At 34.2% G+C, this 19,441-nt stretch overlaps 1 protein-coding gene across 1 annotated transcript; it reads left to right on the forward strand.

The window, feature by feature from the left end:
* Positions 1–15,363: 15,363 nt before the first annotated feature.
* LOC145129540 (uncharacterized) lies at positions 15,364–19,229 on the forward strand. The gene is made up of 2 exons (XM_079064289.1): positions 15,364–18,087; positions 18,545–19,229. The coding sequence occupies exons 1-2, from the start codon at positions 15,474–15,476 to the stop codon at positions 18,937–18,939; spliced, it is 3,009 nt and encodes a 1,002-aa protein (XP_078920415.1). The 5' UTR covers positions 15,364–15,473; the 3' UTR covers positions 18,940–19,229.
* Positions 19,230–19,441: the final 212 nt, after the last annotated feature.

The raw sequence follows: 19,441 nt of genomic DNA on the forward strand, positions 1-19,441 counted from the left end.
GTCGTATGGAAAATATGGAATGTTTCCATATTGGGAGTTGGATGTTTAGAATACATGAGAAAGTTAGAAACTTTTATGCAAGAAGGATGTTCAAAGGAATGTACTTTGAATCTGATACTTAATTTCCATGGAATTGTCTTGTAACAATCTCCAAAGGAATATTTTGTAATATCATTGGTCAAGTCTCTATGACTTTTGGTACCTAGACATCACAAAAGAATCATTGCATGATAGTTTAGAATCTAACACTTCATAGCAGTTACAAGAATTTGGAATTCTTACACTTGCAATAAAGATTTGAAATTGTTAAATGAGCATCATTGAAATGTTTTTCAATTGATCTATTTCACAAAGTCAGGACCATAGACAAACATAGTGTGCATGCTTGGAGCATGGCATAGCTATTGTTTTAATGCAAGTATTAAGTTGATAAATCGAAACATTATACAATGAATAATGAGTAATCAATATGGAACTCAATAGTTTTGGGGGCCATATAGGATTAATATTATTCTTATGTTTCACTTTGCATGTTTTGACTTCCCGAATAACTAGGTTATTCAAACCATCCACAGTCGATCATACTTTTGAAGTAGGTATTGAGGCAAGACTGACGTGAATGGGTCTGTAGTTTGTCTAGGTGTTTTAGACATAGCTGCAGTGTTCATGAGTACTCCTGGAATAAGATTCGAGTATTGGATTCAACCCACGCTCATCTGAATCACTTCATGGATTTTATCACGAGTGATTGTAAGACGATAATATCTTATATTCTTGAAACGGAGACATGTGAGTTGTAGTTGCAAGTCGATTGCACATTGACATATGTAAACGCACCAGTAACCTGGTGTTATAAAACATATCGTTTTGTGTAATTTGACGAGTGAGTATAAGCAAGCATTTAAGTCGAAGTTTATCCGTTCCTTTTACCCCATGTGGTTAAAAGCGATATCTGTGGGCCCCTCAATGATTTAGTGATGACACCCGAAGTGCTTGGCTAAGCCTGGACTGATTTGATTTGCTCAATTAGTCAGGCGTCATAAATCGTAAATCGGGAAACAACAGATGGACAAAGAGAATGATTAAAATCCATGTCTCAGCCATATGATATCTAGAATGGAGGAATAGATGATCTCTTATCTAATGGACGCGTCATTGACTAGGTCAGAGTTCGAAAACGGCTTTTAAGAGCTACGATTGCTAGTCGGGTTTTGGAGTCGTACTTGCAATAATAGTTATTAGACTTATCCAAGTGGGAGACTGTTGGATTTAGTGTCTACGCCCATAACTATAATTGGTATGTACTTGACCCGAGAGTAGCATGGTCCATTTGGGTTGCATGGCACCGGAACAATTTGATAGGATGGACTTTTGAGAAGAGGATATTCATGATTTATTAATATATTATAAGTTCTAATATATTAATATGAAATCATATTATTTAATTAGTATTGATCAAGAATTAATTTGGAATTAATTTTGTGATCAAAAGAGACTAATTAAATATAAGGGGTTGATTTGGTAAAATCATTCATTCTTATGGTATGGGCCAATGATCCATGATTCCTTAGGTTGGGCTAAACCCATGTGACAACCCATGGATGATCCATGGAGAGTTTAGACCCATGGAGCCTAAGGAATATGGAAGGTCATGCACATTAGGGTTTACATGGTGTAACCCTAGTTTTGCCACACTATATAAGAAAATTATTAGCTCCTAAAATTGGCACCCTAGTGTTCTTGGAAGAGCAATAGCCGATTTATGAGTGCAAGTATTCTCCCTCAATGTCCTCCATTGTTGGTGGTGTTGTGTGATTCCATTTGAGGTGCAACACTTGGGGCACTAAGTTCTTAAAGGACATAATCAAGAATCTCTACAAGCTACAACAAAGAGGTAATTCTATATCTCACTTTATTGTTGATTATGTCATTTGTATGCTAGTTGTAGGCTTAATGCCTAGGAAACAATATTGCATGTATAATTAGAGAAAACATAGATCCAAAGCATTTAGGGTTGTATGTGCACCATAGGATGTTGTATACTAAAACCCATCGGAGATGTGGTTAGAGGTGGAGTCATGTGGTAAAAGGTGAGGGTGAGTTATATAAGGGGAAGGGTCGAATTTTTATAGGAAGTCATATGAATTGACTCGATATTTAGTAAGATTGGAATATGGGAAGATGTGCTCATTGAAGGTAACATGGTGTGAAATGATAGGTTTAGAGTTGGAGAAGGGGAGGCAGAGGTAGCCTATGTGATTGTCAGGATAGCCGAGAAACAAACTGGAAAGGAGCGTGGTGCTAGTTTGTGTGGTATGATGGAAGAGGCGTTTGGGTAGCATAGGTAGCGAAAGGTTCGTAAGTGTTTGTATGTTACTTTTCGTAGGTATAGGATTTTAGATGGAGTTTTATTCGTAATTGCTCGAGATGGAAGAATATTGATGAGGTAGGTGGAGGTGTGAAGAGAATAGTTCCAAAATGAAGGAGGGAGAGATGCATGGATGAGGGAAGTCCAAATCATGTTATTGAGAGTCCGGATTATGTGTTTCGCTTTACCATTTTGGGAAGAAGTTTATGGACATGTGAATCGAAGTTGTATGCCATTAGCGGTGCAAAACTTGGTGAATGATGTATTATTGAATTCTCGGCCATTGCCACATTGGAATGACTTAATGGTGGTTCAAAACTGATTCTGAATGTATTTTTGAAAGTGAAGGAGAAGAAGGAAGGTTTCAGACTTATTTTTGAGAGGGAATGTCCAGGTGTAATGTGAAAAATCATCAAGTAAAACAAGATAGTATTTTTTTAAGTTTGCTGGTTACGAGAGATATCCAAATGTCTGCATGTATAATATCAAATGGTAAATGTGTGACAGAAATGGAATCATTAAAAGGTAACCGAAAATGTTTTCCCAATGAATAAGCTTACAAGAAAGCAAAGTGTTTTTACTACTAGGTAATGAAAGACAAGAGCTAAAATAGTTGAAATTTGAGATTGTGGGATGCCCAAGACGGTTGTGCCATATGTTAGGAGACATGGTATAAAAAGCAACAGGAGAATGCTCGCGAGAAGGTGTTGGTGTGAGTGGGTAGAGTTCGTCCGGGCTATCACTTCGGGTGATATGTGTCTTCATGATTAGATCCTTCACAGTAAAACCAAAAGAGTCAAATTCAGTAGATGTATTGTTACCACGATTAAATTTCTTAACATAAACAAGGTTTTTGATGATATTAGGGACATGGTAAACATTGTTTAATCTGAAAAAGATGATTGAGGTAGGATGTGATTGCATTTCCATGACCAAGAATGGGGACTCGTGTGCTATTACCCACAAGAATATAATTGTTATTATTGAAACGAGAAAAGTTTGAGAGGTTACGAGCTTCATTTGTGAGATGCGATGTCGAGCCAGTACCCATGTACCACAAGCTATCTGGGGGTTGCATCTGCATGGTCTGAAAGGTAGCTGCAAGCTCAGTAGGTGTCATCAGGTTGCTTTGGGCCTGTTGCTGATTAGCAGTAAAATGAACTCGTGGCTCGGTTTGGGTCAATTGGTGTTGGGGTGTCGATGGCCTAGAGTTGAGGCGCGGACCCATGATGTCGGGTTGTGAAGCGACTGTTGGATACGGGCAAGGTGGAGCGGCCCATGGGTATGGGGGAAACCAACCTAGCCATTTCCAGGAAACTTGTTGAGATGAAGATCGACCATTGCCACGACCTCGCCCTCTGCTGCTATGTTGTCAGCTACTAGATCACCGGCCGCCACCTCGATTGTTTCCACGGGATTGACCACGTCTATTATAGCCGGAGTTGTGTTGGGATGCCGAAGAGATGTCGTTAGGATCTTGGTGAGCCCGTTGTGTAATAAGGGCTTGGGGATTAGAGTGATCAGGTTTGTTGCGTCTAGCTTCTTGAAGGAGGAGAGATGATTTGGCTTTGTTGAAACTAGGGAGGGGGTCTGTTTGTTGAATAATAGTGGTGACAGTGTTATACTTGCCTTTGGTGAGGCCGGAGACAAGCTGGAGAACCATTTTTGTTTCTGACACAGGATTTCTGACATTCTCTAGTTGATCGGTAAGGTTTTTGAGGTGTGCACAGTAGCTAGTCACGTTGGAGAAGGCAGGGAGGCGAGTATTGTTAAATTATTCCTCGAGGTATACAACCATGATAGTTCGATTGTCAAGGAATATTTGTTGGAGGCGTTTCCACATATCAAGGGTCGGAGCACCAGGTTTCATGATGGTGTGAGCAAGTTCTGGGAAGATAGTGCTATATATATCCACATTTCAAAAGGGAAGACGATCCCATGTATCCTTGTCAATATCGGACGATTTTGGAAGCGTTTCGTTGATGTGATCTTTCACGTTGTATGCACAGACGTGAATGTTGAAGAACTCAACCCATGATGCATAGTGGTCATCGGTTTGATTGAGAATGAGGGGTATAGTGTTCTTAATATTGCTCATAGTGAAAGCAGGGTGGAAATTGGGCTTGCTGCTAGATTTATTATCTTCAGGTGTAGCCATGATGATTGAGAAGCTGAAGAGAGAAGAAGAAGGAGAAAATGATGGGTATGGATGAGTGACGACAAGGGTTAGGTCAGAGAAGGCTCTGATACCATAAAGAAGATTGGAAATATTGGAATTGACTGCTTGCCCTTTTTCACTGAACATCGACCAATATAAATACACAAAGGATTCCTATAACTAAGGAAATGATATACACTATAAAATATATAATTACAATGATTACAAAATATAATGGAATCAGCTCCATATATGTTGACTAAGACTTTTGTTTAATGATATAAAACTTTTTTTTGTTTATTATATAAATTATAAAGAGTTAGAAAGAAATAAAACTCACAGCTTATGTTTGAATAAAAAAAAAAATAATAACAACATTTATGTAAATTTGAAGCTAAATAGTACGTTAACCCCAAAACTTAAAAAATGAGTATAAATTTTGTTTCATTTTGACTTTTTTTTGTAAAAAAACGCCTATCATAATCTGTTGATCTTAGATGAAACCAACACAACAAAAGTGTATAGCCTGTTAACTTTCTGTCACTTGTATTTGATAAATCGATATTATCGAGTTTTCACTTTTGTTACTACAAACAAACAAAATCAAACCTTAAGTGTTTGTCCGTACTTCTTTGCTTCTTGAATAGATTATAACATTAATCAAGTTCACATGTGTTAAGAAGTACAAATTCAAAAGTCTTGATGTAATAATTGATGTAATAGTAGGTAGGATTTATAAAGTCCTACGAAAAATGCTTAGTTTTGCTTTCAATTGGGTGTATAAAGCATAATCCTATGAATAATGCCTTAGCATGAAAAAAAACTAAAAAGAAGAATTTTGTAATAGAAAAGAAAAAAAAAGGACGGATAATTTGAAAGATTTTTATGTGTAAAAGTTATTATAAAATAATATTGTTAACGGTTTGTGATTTTATAGGGTCATACCTTATAGCAAGTTACCACTAATTGATTATTTATTAGAATAATTCGATTATTAATAAATATAATTAATAGTTGTATTTAAATGAAAAAATATTATTTTATAAAAATAATATTTTACCAATGTATTGAAAATTATTGTTTGGGAAATCTCTGATAAGCTCCCAATATTTTAGGTCAGTTTACAGTTTAATCTCAATTTTTATATTTTGAACAGAAAAGTCTCGATTATTTTATATTTTGTCCAAATTAACAAAACAATCCATATTTTTTTCAATAGAAAATGACAGATTATCGTATAAAATTAGATAAGCAAGAATATTTTGTTCAAAAATTAAATATTAGAATTAAACCGTAAAGTGACCCAAAATATTGAAATTTTATCGGGGATTTCTCATTATTGTTTCTAGGAAATAATAATAATAATATAACAAAAAACTTGTAATATTTATATGGTATATATATATATATATATATATATATATATATATATATATATATATATATATATATATATATATATATAAGTAATGTACATTTATTTTGGACTTGTTGAAGCTAATTAGTAAATAACTAACACATGTAACTATCTAGTTGTAAGAACGAAATGAAAGACAAATTTGGTTTTGACTTTTTGTCAAAACCTTAGGGGGCTCTCTTTAGAGAAAAGTTGCTTGTTGGCTCAAAGTCTTACACTCCCATGGTTTATGACATTGTTTGTTTTGAATTTGTAAAAGGTGTGGCTCATAGGTACATATGTCTAAGTATATACAAAAGTGTTATGTGAAAAACTAGAGAGTTTTTTTTTCATTCTTTTTCTTCCTCTTTTGCCACCCATTGTTTACTTGTGAAGAAAGAAAATAGAATGAAATGGGTGGGAACCCATCCTACATTGGTCGAAGGAAAAAAAACAAAGAGAATTTGCATATAAAACGTTTTATAGACAAAATTTCTTTGACTAATTTGGATGAAATCGTACCCAATGCATTTTTATTGAAAAGGGAACCTAATGAGACTTGGAGAGGAGAAAGAGTGGAGCTTTTAGCTTCTACTTTCTACCGATGGCTTGTTAATGAGCTAAAACTTTTGTTCAACTGGTTTATTTTAGATTTCGATTTTGAATGGAGTATGTTTTTATAGTCGAGTTTTTTTTTATTATTTTATTTTTTATTTTTTTACTGCAGTTAGGATTGATTTAATCCTAAAATTTGTTGTTTGTAGACTGAGTTAAGACGGAGATTAGTCCAACTTAAGGCTGAGCCACGACTAACTTGTGGCTAGCGGTAAAATGAATTTAAGGAATTCATCCGGAAGGGAGGTCTCAACTACTAGGGGTAAGCATTTGGACCAAACCAAACCGGACATGACCAACCCTTGGACTAGACCGGTTTAACAAAAATTGGTGGACGTTGGACCGGACTTGTTGAGACTTATCAGGTCCAGGTCTAGGGCTGTGTCTAGATCCAAGTTTTCTGGTTTTTGTACCCATTAGACTGATATAACTTTAGGTTCATACGATACATCTCGTTGAAGTCTACCGAAAGTTAGTTTATCTATTACGAGGCTTCAAACGAATACAAAACTAAAAATGACAAAATTATAGGCCAAAAAGTAGTTGAAAAGTTCAAAATTTCTAGATTGATATCCGAACTTCGGGGGATTGTAAGTCATTGAATATAAAACTAAAAATGGCAAAATTATAATTTAAATCATGTACAAACTTTACACTATACCTTGTAAAAAACGACATGTCAATCTGATTTCAAACGAATGAGATATACATGTTTTAAAATTTTTACAGAATATAAAAGTCTAAAAAGATAGTTGAAAGGCTGAAAAATTCTAGCTTTGATATCCCAACATCAGGGGACTGGACTATAAGTATTTGAATATAAAACCAAAAATGACAAAATTATAGTCTAAAATCATGTACAAATGCTACACTACACACTGAAAAACCCGCATGTCAATCCGACTTCAAACCGGCCGGAATACCCAACTTGATTCATGAAACCGTGAACTGGACCTATTCTAAAAACCTAAAATCCACTCCATGTTAAATTAGATGGGTTTGGGACTAGTTCTAATGTGCTCGCATACTCAGTCTCTTTATATCTTATTTCGTAATTTGTATTGATTCTTCATATAAAGACTAAACTGCACAAATGGTCCCCGTGTGGCTTGCTCAAAATTATCACTTTGGTCCAAAAAAGTTTGGACTAGCACCACAGGTCCAAAGTTTTCATTTTGTTGCGTTTTTGGTCCAAATATTCTTAAAAAAATTTTAAATGACGATTATGCCCTTAATATTTTACTTTTTTTTTTCATTTCTTTTATTTGCTTATTAGTTTTTCTAATTAAAAAAAACAAAATATATATTTATCAATCCTACTAATGCACCCATCTCCTCACTACTTAACAAATTGATTGACTCCTCTCATAGTTACTTGCCGGACCAACACCATTTGTCGGAGCCTCTATTTTCGCCGGATCACCTTCTCGTTGGATGTGGAAAGACAAAGAAGGGTTCGTAAAGAGGAGACGGATGATGGCAGAAGATTCGCCAGTGTCGCCCATTCGTCAATGCCGTTGCATATAAGAAACCTTAAATAAATGGGTGGCGGCTGCGTAGGGAGGTCTCCGGTAGGGGAAAGCGACGTCGTTTTCGTTGTTTGAGAGGGAGGACAGTGCCATCGTCTTCGCCAGATGAACAAATCTAGTACAATGTTTGACTGAAACATGCTAAGATATGAAATCATCGGCATTGAAGAGCAATGTTTGACTGAAAAATTCAAAATTGGACTTCGATTTCAACAGAGGGGAGAAAGGGCAACCACCCTTAAAAACCACCACCGACGTCATCTCATTGTAGAGTCACAAGGTTGTAAAGGATAACTGTAAAAGAAGACCCCGATATGACGTTGAATCCTAACTGAATCACCGTCGTTTCAAATCCGAAAATCGGAGATGAAGGTCCACCCATCGGACGTTTGAGGGGCTTGGATAACTTCTTATGAAGAGCAATGTGTGGCTCTAATCAGAAATCGAAAAACCATGACAAATCTCTTATATGCTTTTGTTCTTCTGTGATTCGATTTTGTTTTATGGGGCTCATTAATGATGACCCCTTTTGACCCCTTATTCCATGTCTTGGTCTCTACAGTTCAATAAAAAGAAAGAAGAGACTTGTCATGGCTTCTTGTGTGGGGGCAAGAGTGATTTATGACCAACCAAAACTCGAATTCCATACCTTTAGAGAAACTGCTTCTTCTTCAGCTCTTGTTGGCGGAAAGAACTATGAGATTTTCCGTTTCACAAAGTGAAACTTGAAGAAGGAAATTATGTTAACATAATTGTTGTGAGCGGTGGCCTTTATCACGATCATCTCTGATTCCTTCATCTCCGATGAAGATCTGGTAAAAAACAGAGGTATGGTGTTCAGTTAGTGGCGGCGAGCAATGGAGATTAGGGTGTAATGGTGTGAAGAGAGAGAGAGAGAGAGAGAGAGAGAGAGAGAGATTGCATATTTTATTTATTTTTTTTCTTTATAAAAAAATTATAAAAATAAAATAGAAAAGGTTAATTTTTTTTATTATTTTTCTTTTAAAATAAAAAATATTTAAATAAATAAAAACTAAAAAAGAAAAAATAAGGGCAAAATCGTCATTATGAAAAAGTTCAAAATAAATTGGACAAAACTCGCAACAAAATAAAAACTTTAACCTGTGGTGCTAGTACAAACTATTTTGGGCAAAAATGGTAATTTTAAGCAAACCATAGTTTGTTAATCTTTATTGTTCTTATCTCTCTAAATAGAAAAATATGCTATAATAATATATACGAAAGCAATTCGTTTGAAAGCATGTACAAAATTCGCATTTACATACTTTATGCCACATCAAAATAATTACTTTTATTCTTAAAATAATTCTTTATAGCCAAATACATAGTAATAATAAGAACCTGGAAGTATTCTATAACTATAGAGTGCTTAGCCGGTTTATGTAACTGAGCAACATAACAATTGATAATTGAAATTGTTTTCAAAGTTGAGCATGATTGATATACACGTTCAAATTCAATAAAAAAATTGGTTTAGTCAGAATTCAATATTAATATATAATTTATTTATTTATCGATGATCATTTAGATTCGGAAGCCTAATCGACAGACTCGAGACTTGAGCTCAATTCGGAAGCCTAATTGCTTACACCCTTGCGTCTAAGGCTATACGGTGTGGGGTGCGGTTCCAAACCGCAGTGCAGCCACGTGGATCGCGAACACCGCCCCCAGGGTGCGGTTTCCTGCGGCCAAAACCGCAGTGCGGCTAGAAACAACCGCGCAATCTGATTGTATGTTCCACCTTTTGACCGTTGACGGTCTTTTGCGTCCGTTTTTTATTTTTTTTGCCTTTCTTTCCTATATATACATATCCAATTCATTTGTTTTTAATCACAATACAGCCTCTTCTCTCTCTCAAAATTTAAAAAAAAAAAATCACCACTCTCTCAAAATTTTAACCACAATACAACCTCTCCACCGGACGACTCCGAAGACGAGTTCTCGGATAACGACTTTATGTAGTTTGCTTTAGTTATTTTATTTGTGTTTTTTAAGTTTTTAGGATTATTTTAATGTTTTTTTTTTTTTTGTAATGCGATTTAATGTTTTTTGAATTTTTAATGTAATGTTTTTTTTTTAATTTTCAAGTAATGAAAAATTATGTTTTTTATTAAAAAAGAAGTTTTAATTAAAATAGCTAAAAAAAACAAAAAAAAGAAAAGAAAAGAAAAGTGTGGCAAAAAACCACACTTGTGTGATAAAAAATGACGTGGCGCTTATGTGGCGGGGGTGGGTGTGCGGTTTCAGTGGCACCACTCCCTCCAGCCTAATGTTCCTATTATAAAGTTTTTGAATAATTCATTGGCTTTGTACTTAGAAAGTAAACTTCCTTAAAATATTAGTTTAAAGACAATTATGCAAGATTTCAAAGATGATAAATAGTCGATAAGTTCCACTTTGATGAACATTTAAGAATATTTCATATTAAGTTTTGTTTTGAAGGTTTAGTTTCACCCCCCTAATTCTACAGCTAGTGTTTCGCTCATGTCCATATGTAGATTTTTTTCTCTTCTTTATCTTTTCTTTCCAAGATTCACATAGAACTACAACAGGTAAAAGAGGTGAAGAATTTTTGTCATAAATGAAAGAAATCATCAGTTGGTTGTTGGTTGGGAACTAAGTTGCAATGTCCCTCTTTTCCTCCAATGAAATGAAATGGAAAAAGACAAACCCATAGAGAATCAAAGGGTGTCCCTCGTATGTACCTTTCTTCGCAAATTTTATCTGTACACTAAGGATTCATAATTGTACTTTTTTTTTTTTTTGGTTTATGCTCTTCGTTCAAGTGTTTATGATCACTGAAATGCCTATTATGAAATCGATAAGAAAGAATGGAAGATTGAGATATAGAAAACCATATGATGTATTAGATGTTTGTACCTTTGGTAGTGATGATGACCACTTTAAATATTAAAAAAATAATAATAATTTGAATGATTACAGTCTTAAAGATTAATTTCATAACTTTGTTTTTGTTTTTTCGTTTCAAACGTGATGTAAAAAAAATTTCTCTGTTTTTTTTTATGTACGGTATAAAGATTAAAGTCTAATGTATTTTGGTCATGTTTCATTAGATTCTTCTAGTTTCGTTATTTGCCTCTTTTTCAAACTTATTTAATGATACATTTATATTTAATTGTTGTTGTGGAATTTGATTTATACATCTTTTATTATAGTACTAGGTTATAACCCGTGTAGTATACGGGATGACAACTTAAAATATTATAAATTATACATGATAAGTTACTTGCTATAACAAAATCAAATCTATGCTTATAAATAAAAACTAAGAAATAAAAAACCAAATGACAATAAAGTGATATTTTAATAAGAGATTAAACTATCAAACATAAAAATTAAATAGACTCATGAAAAGAATCACACTCATAAACAATTCACATGTTATGTTGTTAATTATTTGTCATTTATCAATTTTCATCTGCAATATCTTATGTGACTAATGTTTAAACCGTATCACGATTATTCTAATTCGAAATTCATGTCACTAAGCTCTAATCTAGTTGTGATCATTTGTACGAAAACGGATTTGACCCAAGTTCGAAGCTTAGCTTCAAACTTATGGTGCAAATTTTGGTTTTTTGCAAACCAAATTAAAATCACTTGTTGATTTTATTACTAAAACATATTTTCCAAATATGCAATTTTACTTTTACATATTAAAATATTATTATCATTTCTTAAGTTTACCTTCATTTATATTAAAGTTTCCTTTCAATAAATAGGTTTTTAGTAAACATATCATATTATAAAGAACATATATTAGAGAATATTTAGCCGTTTATGATTAGTTTTTTTTTTTTTTTTTTTTTTTTTTTTTTTTTTTTTTTTTTTTTTAAAGAAGTATTTATTGAAACAGCCTAAGTATCTTTTATTCTAATGTCTTTAGTTAGAGAATATAATCATATCGGTTTAATGCATAGTTAACAATTGTTATTCAAATCACAAAATATGACTCGTTTCATTACATTATTCTAAAACATGATTAAAAAAGAAAGAAAATAAGGACATGTATACATTAAAAAGGGAATAAAGATAAACAACAACCGAAATTGTATTCGTGAATGTTTTAATTTAAGGTGTTTGGACATTTTTTCTCAGTGAATAGTTTCATTTAAGATATAAGTTATGGTTTAAGACTTTAAGATTTAGGTTGTTATCTTTTCATTGATATTGAAAATGTGATATTTTTCTAAATAGTCTTTCATTTTTTGTAATTGAGATATTAAACTTATCAAAAGTTGTCTTTAATATAAAATAAAATAAAATAAAAAACCTTTTAAATACTATTATTTTCGAAATGATTGTCCTTTTTCCTTGTTTTGCACATGATTCAGATATTAAATATCACATAATTTCATTAATACACCATTTGTTTCACACCATACCACATATTAAGTTGTTAATACACTGAAACTTTTGGCAAACTATAGAACAATTGGTAACATTACTCCATACCAATGCATAAAAATATATAAAGTGCATTCCTTGCATTTATAATAGCCATACCAATGAAGTAATGCCTTCTCCTAGCTTGTTGCATTTCCAAGAAAATAGAGCTATAACAACCATTGTCCAAGAAAACCACTATTAAATGTTGTACATATGCTGCAAATTGAAGTATTACATGAAGAGGCTGATCTGTTGAGTAAAATACATTTGTTAAAGAAAAGGAGAGGTACATAAAACAATATCACTTAAGTTATCTTCAAATATATAATTCGAATGGAAGAGTTAAAGATCGGGATTAAAAACCTTCATTACTTCTACAACATAGTCTGCTCCAAAATCACCTCACATAATTGTTGATGAGTCTTTAAACACAAATTGATTTTTAGGATAAAAAAAAAGAACTTCACAAGTAACAAAAGGCATAAATAAATACATTTGGCTGGTTACTTTTATTTTCTTCCCATTGATTTCTAATGTGGAATTAATATGCATGTTGCTGGAGATCAAATGAGTGAGCTGCAGACAATTCCTATTAAAAACTTTAACATAATAAAATGAGTAACATCAAATAAGATACTAACAATAACATTCTAGCAATTTTTAGAAAATAAAATCATAATTTAGTTAAAACCATTACATTTGTGTAACTGGAAATTTTATAAATAAAAAGAGCTTAATTAGAGCTTCTCTTGTTATTCCATAACATGATAAAAAAAAGACCATTTGCCTAAGAAATGGAAATTGAAAAAATAAAAGGAATCAGTTCATTCAGGAGTGGCCATTCCATTAAATGAGGGAAGATAAACTTATTTTTTTCATTGTAATTGAATGAACCATGGCAAATCAAAATAAGAATCCAAGATTCCATTCCATGGCATTTCACCATTCCTAGGGTGGGTGGAAGGATTCCAGTTATGTTCTTCATTTCTTTATAAAGGACCAAAATACCCTCTTTCATACTATATTGAAATAAATAAAAAAAATTATTAAAAATTACATACCACAGATGATCTCAGGTGACTATCTGCTGACTAAGCATGAACATAATTAACGATCACCCAACTAACAAACTCTATATGAATCAACAAATAACAATTACTAATAAAAAAATGTAGAGTAAGTTGCAGATATTGTTTCCAACAAAAGGAGATAAAGACTTTTCTAGATCTAAATCAAGAAGATTTGCAAAATAGTCAAAATTGATGTTGACCCAAAAAATAACAGCAAAAATATGAGCTTTTTCTTTTTTCCAAGTAGACCATCAAACGCGTTCAAGGTGTTGAATCAAAAAAATAACATGTTTTAAACCATTTACCTTTAATTCATTGATTTTAGCCTACAAATATTGGGCAGACTCTTTAAGCTTCATGGCTGCATCTATCTAGTGAGTCAAAATAATTGTATTTGCAACATAAAGATCCACTCATCGCAATCCAAAGATTGCAAGTTTAACAAATCTGCAACATTTTGCAATAACAAACTAATCATATATTTATCATTAGAATCACAAGTTCCAACAGAGTTATTGACAAAATGTAAAAGAGAAAATGTGAATTTAAGGAAAAGTAAGAAAAACTTACAGTATTGTCAAAACCCTATGTATTTGCATCGTAGATTCCTAGTTAATATCATTCTGAAACTTCATTCCAACATTAAAAAAGAAGGTCATGGGCGAAGAACCATATGTAATCGGATTCGATCATGTCAAATTCAAAAATTGTTGCAGCGGTGAAGTAGAATAAAATAAAAACCTAAATTTATTGAATATTTGGGATGTAGATGAGATTCAGGGAAGCATTTGAAATTGATTGCATAATTGTTGCCGAGATTTCGGGGAAGATTAAATTCCTCTTCGTATAATTCGCTTTGTAGTTATAAAGCCCTTGTCACTAAATTTGGAATGTGATTAGGTCTAAAAATAGGATTAGACAGATGTAGAAGATAGTTTGAGCGGGAAAAAGAGAATATTGTTTCATAGGAAGAAGCCACGTGGCAAAACAAAGAATAAAAAGATGACATCTGGCAGAATTAGGAGGCTTTTATTAAGTAGGTAGATTTTTATAAATTTTATTATTAAATAATTATTAATAAAATGAATTAATTTACTTAACTATTTTTTATAAATATAATATTTTTAAGACAAATATATTACAAAGTAAAATTTGTTATTTACATTGTTATATCTTATCCTCCCTAATAAATAAAAAAACTTTTTGCCACATATCCTCCTCTTCTCCATTTGGACACATGACATTTTCTAGAATTTTTGAATTTTTTATTTTCCACTTGTCATTTTATTAAATTAAAATTTCACATTTAATATGTAAGGTAATATATATGTAAGATATTTATTAGAAAGAGTTTATATATATGTAATGTATTCACTACATTAAAATCTCATTCATTTTAATAATTCAAAAATTTTCTCATTTTTCTTATAAATTCAAACTTTTCAAATTGTTAAAATTTCATATTTAATTTTTTTTAAATAAACTCATGTAATACATAAGTCTCACACCTAGTAAATTAATATCAGAATAAATATTAATATGATATTATAAAAGACAAATATGTCTGTTAAATACCATTCAAATTTGAAATATCAAATTGTGAAAATGTTAACACTAACAATTATCAATACTTTACTGTTCGCCAACATTAAAATAGTATAAATGTGTATGAACATCAAGACTTTGAAATATTATTCAATATGCTCAATATATATATATTGTTTATATAGATATTAAATTTTAAATTGTCTATTTAAAAACTATATTTAATAAACTAATTTGATGGTTGTTAGTAGTTGTCTTTCCCCGATCAATTATGCACTTGTTTACTCTAAAGTCCCCCCTTCATTGAAAAACAACAATACACAAATTTTCACACCTCCTTGCCAAATCCTCCATTCCCACCATGCCACCGCCACCCCTGCCGTCGAGACCACCGCCGTCGCCACCTTCACTTCTATTGTTATGTCTCTTGCTATTATCAACCACAACCTCCCTCTCTTTGAACCAAGAAGGTCTTGATTTAATCCAAATAAAATCCACCCTCATCGATCCCAGTGGAATCCTCTCCGACTGGAACCCCGCCGACGACACGCCATGTAACTGGTTTGGCGTCACCTGCAGCCGCTCCACCGTCACTTCCATCGAACTCCCCTCCGCCTCCCTCGCCGGCTCATTTCCCATCGGTCTCTGCCGTCTACCTTCCTTATCTATCGTCTCGCTCAGCGACAACAGTCTCAACTCCACCATCCCCGCCACCATCTCCGCCTGCCGCAACCTGACGTCTCTTGACCTCTCCGCAAACTATTTCGACGGTCTGCTTCCATCGACGCTCTCCGACATCCCAAACTTGGTTTATCTCAACCTCCAAGACAACAGCTTCTCCGGCGAAATCCCACGTAGTTTTGGATTGTTCCGGCGACTAGAATCACTCATTCTCATCAACAACCTTCTGAACGGATCATTCCCTGTTATTCTCACAAACGTAACCACGCTTAAAGAACTCAGTGTTGCTTACAATTACTTTCTTCCTGCTCCAATTCCTCCTCAACTCGGAAACCTTTCCAACATCGAACATCTTTGGCTCAGTTCATGTAGCTTCGTCGGAACAATCCCGGAGACATTTTCGAAATTACAGAAGCTTTCTGATCTCGAATTATCTTACAATTCACTCACTGGTCCATTCCCAACTGTCATTTTCCAACTCAGGAAACTCTACCAACTCGAGCTCTATAACAACTCACTTTCCGGCGATTTGCCAAAAAAGGATTGGTCAAACCTCCGCGAACTGAGAAAAATCGATCTGTCGGTGAATAGTTTCACCGGAACTATTCCGGTTGAGTTATGCAAATTGCCCCTCGAATCACTCTGTCTCGCTGATAATAAACTACAGGGTCTGATACCGGAAAGCTTAGTTCGATCTCCAAACTTGTATGATCTCAGATTATTCGACAATTCGTTAACTGGTCCTCTTCCCAATGATCTCGGAAGCAATTCCTCTCTGAAAACACTTGATGTGTCGTTCAATAAACTCTTCGGTGAACTTCCGAGTAGCTTATGCGAAAAGGGCGAGTTATTTGATCTAGTTCTGATCGGAAATTCCTTTTCCGGTGAGCTTCCTGTAAGTCTGGGAGAATGCAAGAGTTTAGGAAGGGTTAGGCTGAGCTCCAACAAACTTTCCGGGGAAGTTCCAGGCGCAATTTGGGGGTTGCCTCATGTTTATCTCCTTGATCTTGCTGATAATTTGTTCTCAGGTAACCTCTCATCCGCTATCTCCGGTGGGGTCAATCTTTCGTCGATTATTGTTTCCGGGAACACCTTCTCTGGTAGCATACCGGATGAAATAGGGTCTTTAAGCAATTTGGTTGAATTCATAGCTGGTGATAATAAGTTAACCGGAGGTATTCCAGAAACATTCTTCAAATTGAATCATCTGGGGACACTTGATCTTAGTGGAAACGATTTCTCCGGCCAGATTCCTGCACAAATTGGATCATTAAAACAGCTCAACGAGCTAAATTTAGCAAACAATAGGTTCACCGGAGAAATCCCCGACGAAATCGGTGACCTCCCAGTTCTTAATTATCTCGATCTTTCCGGTAATTCGTTCAACGGAAACATCCCATCCGGATTAGATAACTTGATGTTGAATTCACTCAATTTATCAAACAATCATCTCTCCGGACCAATCCCTTCTGCATACGCTAAAGACGTTTACCGAGATAGCTTCTTGGGGAACCCAGATTTATGCGGCGGATTCACCCATCGTTGTCCCCAAACCGACCAATCAAAAACAAATCATAATCTATGGCTGCTCCGGCTCATTTTCGTATTTTCCGGCATAGTTTTGGTAATCGGCGTATCCTGGTTCATTTTCAAGTATCGAAGCATCAACAACACGAAGAATGAATCCCCAATTTCAATATCGAAATGGCGATCGTTTCACAAATTGGGTTTTAACGAATTCGAAATCATTCATCGATTAAACGAAAATAACGTAATTGGAAGCGGCGCTTCTGGGAAAGTTTACAAAGCGATTCTCAGCAACGGCGAAGCGGTGGCAGTGAAAAAACTCTGGGAACGATCGATTAAAACTAATATCACAGATTCAGCACAAAAAGACGAGTTCGAGAGTGAAGTCGAAACATTAGGGAAGATTCGGCATAAAAATATTGTTAGATTATGGTGTTGTTGCAAGAGTGGAAACTCGAGGTTTTTGGTCTATGAATATATGCCAAATGGAAGCTTAGGAGATTTGTTGCATAGTAGTAAAGGTGGATTATTGGAATGGCCGATGAGATTTAAGATTGTTCTTGATGCGGCTGAGGGACTTTCATATTTGCATCATGATTGTGTTCCTCCTATTGTTCATCGTGATGTTAAATCGAATAATATTTTACTCGATGAGGAATACGGTGCGAGAATTGCGGATTTTGGTGTCGCGAAGTTTATTGAGTTGGGAAATAAAGGGTCCGAGTCGATGTCCGTTGTTGCCGGTTCTCGTGGTTACATAGCTCCAGGTATGAATTCATCGACATAAACTGTATTGATCATAGGACTGAATGAACAAGTTTTCTAGAGTTGTTTTAAAATAACATTTGCACAAACTAGAGACTAAAAGTGAGTCCATGACACACATTGTTCTATATTTTTGAATAGGAGAAAACCAATTTTAGTCCAAAGTAATGTACATGTCAAACACAGTATATGGTCGTTATCTATTGTCATGTCTTGTGTATCAAACGTAATAATACATGACATAACATATTGTATTGTGTTTGACGTACATTTGACTATGGTTGAGACACATGTCAATATGACAATTATTACAATTTGTTTCTAAACTCAATAATTTCCGTTCAATTTCGAACCAAAGATTAAACGTTTAACCTGTCTTTGTCCCTTCTAGACTCTACAACTAGTTTTTTGTACTCGTATTGTAAAATTTAATAAACTTTTCTCATAAACTTGTCTTAGAATACGCATATACACTTCGTGTCACTGAAAAGAGCGACATATACAGCTTTGGAGTGGTGATTCTGGAACTCGTGACCGGAAGAAAGCCAGTTGACCAAGCATTTGGTGAGCGAGACCTAGCCACATGGGTGCACACAACGGTTAACCAAAAGGGCCATGACCACGTGATTGACCCCGAGCTAGAGTATGAGTCTAAGGACCAAATATGCCGGGTTCTTGATATCGGTTTGTTATGTATTAGCCAACTTCCAATGAACCGACCCTCGATGCGAACCGTGGTCAACTTACTTCAAGAGGCTGCAGCCGATGGCAAACTAAAGGCTACCATGAATAAAGATGTGAATTCATCTCCTTATTATGAAGAAGATAGCTCCGATCAAGCAAGTTTGGTTTGATCAATTGAAAGACTTGTACATTGTGCGACGAATGTTGTACATTATGCATCGAATGTTGTACATTGTGCATTAAAAATGAGCAAGATTTGTAGGAGTTACGAGTGTAACTAGGTAGACTACTACACTTAGGTTTTATTAGTGCAACTCTAGTGATTTTATGTAGCATGTAGTTGATCATTAGCAATGTAGTTGTATCAGTAGCAATGTAATTGTATCATTAGCAAAAAAGGAGTTGCAAAAACAAGTATTTTTTAATGATTTATAAATATAAGACTATGCTTAATTGTTTATATCTGTGTAACTTTCTTCAATTTGTTTTCAAGATAACTTAGAGTAAGGGGTAGATGAAAACCGGTCCCACAAATAAAATCAAATAATTGAAGCAAAAACAATTTAAGTTGAACTGAAACTAGTTATATTTGATTCGATTTTTAGGATGAATTTATTTAAACTGTTATATGATGGAGATATGAGCTGAACCTGTGTTTCTATATTTGTTAAA

Source organism: Lactuca virosa, chromosome 8 (genome assembly GCF_052849685.1).
Source record: "Lactuca virosa cultivar CGN04683 chromosome 8, Lactuca_virosa_CGN04683_v6, whole genome shotgun sequence".
NCBI lineage: Eukaryota > Viridiplantae > Streptophyta > Magnoliopsida > Asterales > Asteraceae > Lactuca > Lactuca virosa.